This window comes from Lolium perenne, chromosome 3 (genome assembly GCF_019359855.2).
Source record: "Lolium perenne isolate Kyuss_39 chromosome 3, Kyuss_2.0, whole genome shotgun sequence".
NCBI classification, from domain to species: domain Eukaryota; kingdom Viridiplantae; phylum Streptophyta; class Magnoliopsida; order Poales; family Poaceae; genus Lolium; species Lolium perenne.
This window is the reverse complement of record NC_067246.2, coordinates 283183501-283185809: the sequence shown is the minus strand read 5'-3', so window position 1 is coordinate 283185809 and position 2309 is coordinate 283183501. Positions and strand designations below refer to the sequence as shown.

Genomic DNA, 2309 nt, shown 5'->3' with positions numbered 1-2309 from the left:
GTCGGCTCGCCACCACAAGCTTCAGCACTGCTCCATACATCTCCGATGAAAACGAAGGAAGACGAAACTTCAACTACCACAACGCTAAACGAACACCGGAGAAAGTCAACTAAACAAAATGTCAAACAAGCTATCGCGGTTGGATTTGCAAATTATATGTCAATGTAGAGGTTCTAATCGGAAGATGCAGCTCGCTCTGACCCTCGGCCGCGAGCGACTAGTAAAGAAAGCGCGGCCGGTGAGCGGGAGCATGTGGCGTGGTGCATGTGAACACCACTACGACGACGAATACTAATCCCGAAGCCTTAAATAATCCGGCGACAACTGCTGCGCCTCCGCAACCCGCGCTCCCTCCCGCTCTCTCCCGAGCTCGGTCTTCTTCCTCCCAGCTTCTTCCCAAGCCCATCGCTACTCTACTCCAGCTTGCAGACGCGCACCGGCCACGGGCCACCTACCGTCTTATATATTCTACTCCGCGCCCCACCGGCATTTCGTCAACCCGCGGCGCATTTCGTCGGACGCGTCTAACGTAAACGATCGAGCTTTTCGGGATCGTCATGGCAGCCATGGCGCCACCGAGCGCGCCTCCCGCCGAGGTGCCATCCTACTTTCTCTGCCCGATCTCGCTGCAGCTCATGCGCGACCCGGTGACTCTCCCCACCGGCATCTCCTACGACCGCGCCGCCATCTCGCGCTGGCTCGCCTCGCCCGCCTCAAGCACCTGCCCCGTCACGCGCCAGCCGCTCGAGCCGGAGCTCCACCTCACGCCCAACGACACCCTCCGCCGCCTCATCGGCTCCTGGATCGCGACCCTCGCCCCCGGCTCTGGCCTCGACGAGGAGGAGGTGGCCGCGCTGAGGCCCCTGCACAGGGACGAGCTCGCGTCGCTGCTCTCCGACGCCGCCGCGGCCCAGGTCGGCGCGCTCAGGAAGCTGGGGGAGCTGGCGGCCGAGTCCGACCACAGGCGGGCAATGCTGGAGTCCCAGGACGGGGTGTTCGACGTGCTGTCCCGCGTGCTCACCGGCGCCAGCGCCTGCTCCACGGCGCGGGAGGAGGCCGTCGGTGTCCTCGCGTCGCTCCGGATCCCGGAGCAGGAACTGGCCCGCATCGTGTCCAGGCACGGCAACCTGGCGGCGTCCCTCACCGCTGTGCTCCGCTCGTCGAACCTGCAGTCGCGGGCGCAGGCCGTGCGGCTCGTGAGGGCCCTCGCGGACGTGGCGGTGCCGGCATGGGTGATCGGGCTGGAGCAGGAGCTCCTCGCCGAGGTGATCCGCGTGGTCCGCGACCGCGTCTCCACCCGCGCAACCAAGGCGGCGCTCCACGCGCTCTCCGCGCTGTGCCCGTACGGCAGGAACCGCGTCAAGATCGTCGGCGCCGGCGCGGTGCCGGCTCTCGTTGAGCTGCTTCTGGACGAGCCCGAGAGGCGGGTCTGCGAGCTCGCGTTGGCAGTGCTGGACCGGCTGTGCACGTGCGCCGAGGGGCGTGCGGAACTGGTGGCGCACGCCGCGGGCGTGGCTGTGGTGGGCAAGAAGGTGCTACGGGTCTCCGAGGCGGCGAGCGAGCGGGCGGTGCGCGTGCTCCGGTCCGTGGTCCGGCACGCGGCGACGCCCGCGGTGCTGCAGGAGATGGCGCAGGCCGGCGTCGTGGGCAAGCTGTGCCTCGCGCTGCGATCGGACCTGTGCGGGGTCAAGACCAAGGAGAAGGTGCACGAGATGCTCAAGCTGCACTCCAGGGTTTGGAAGAGCTCGCCTTGCTTGTCTCCCAAGTTCTTGGCGCTCTACCCTTCATGACGATCGATCAATTCCTCCCGTTTTGTTCATCAGAAACGCAGCTGTTCATTCATTCTTTTCTTGTTGTTGCTACATTTTTCTTTCAAATTACTTGGATCCTGAGGGTACTATTTCGTGCCTAACAGAAGAGAGAAATACACAAAGGCGTACTGACCTTCTTTGGTTGCTCACTTATTCGATCTTTGGAAGACAATCCCATTTTATTTATCAGAGATAAACGATTTTGATGTCTTCATATCCTCGTCGTGGTACTCTTCGTACCGCTTCGAACACATTTTCCCACCCGAATGGGATTAACGGAAAGCCATTTGTTTCTGTCCTGTAAGTTGCCCAATGATCCAAAAATTAAGGGAACTCATACAAAATCAATACGCGTAAGCGCGTTACACTCGAAAAATGCAAGGCCTATATTTTATCGGAAACAAATCAGTTCATGATCTTTCTTTGTTTTTTTATGGTTTACTTACCCTAAGTTCTACCCCCAATCAAGGGCCACAAAGACTTCCAATGGTTTTAGGT

General features: G+C 60.5%; 1 protein-coding gene across 1 annotated transcript; it reads left to right on the top strand.

Annotated features, from left to right (window-relative positions):
- The first annotated feature begins 331 nt into the window (after window positions 1–331).
- Window positions 332–1960, top strand: LOC127344311 (E3 ubiquitin-protein ligase PUB23-like). The gene has a single exon (XM_051370542.2). It carries the CDS (start codon window positions 558–560, stop codon window positions 1788–1790), a length of 1233 nt encoding a protein of 410 aa, XP_051226502.1. The 5' UTR covers window positions 332–557; the 3' UTR covers window positions 1791–1960.
- The last annotated feature ends 349 nt before the right edge of the window (window positions 1961–2309 follow it).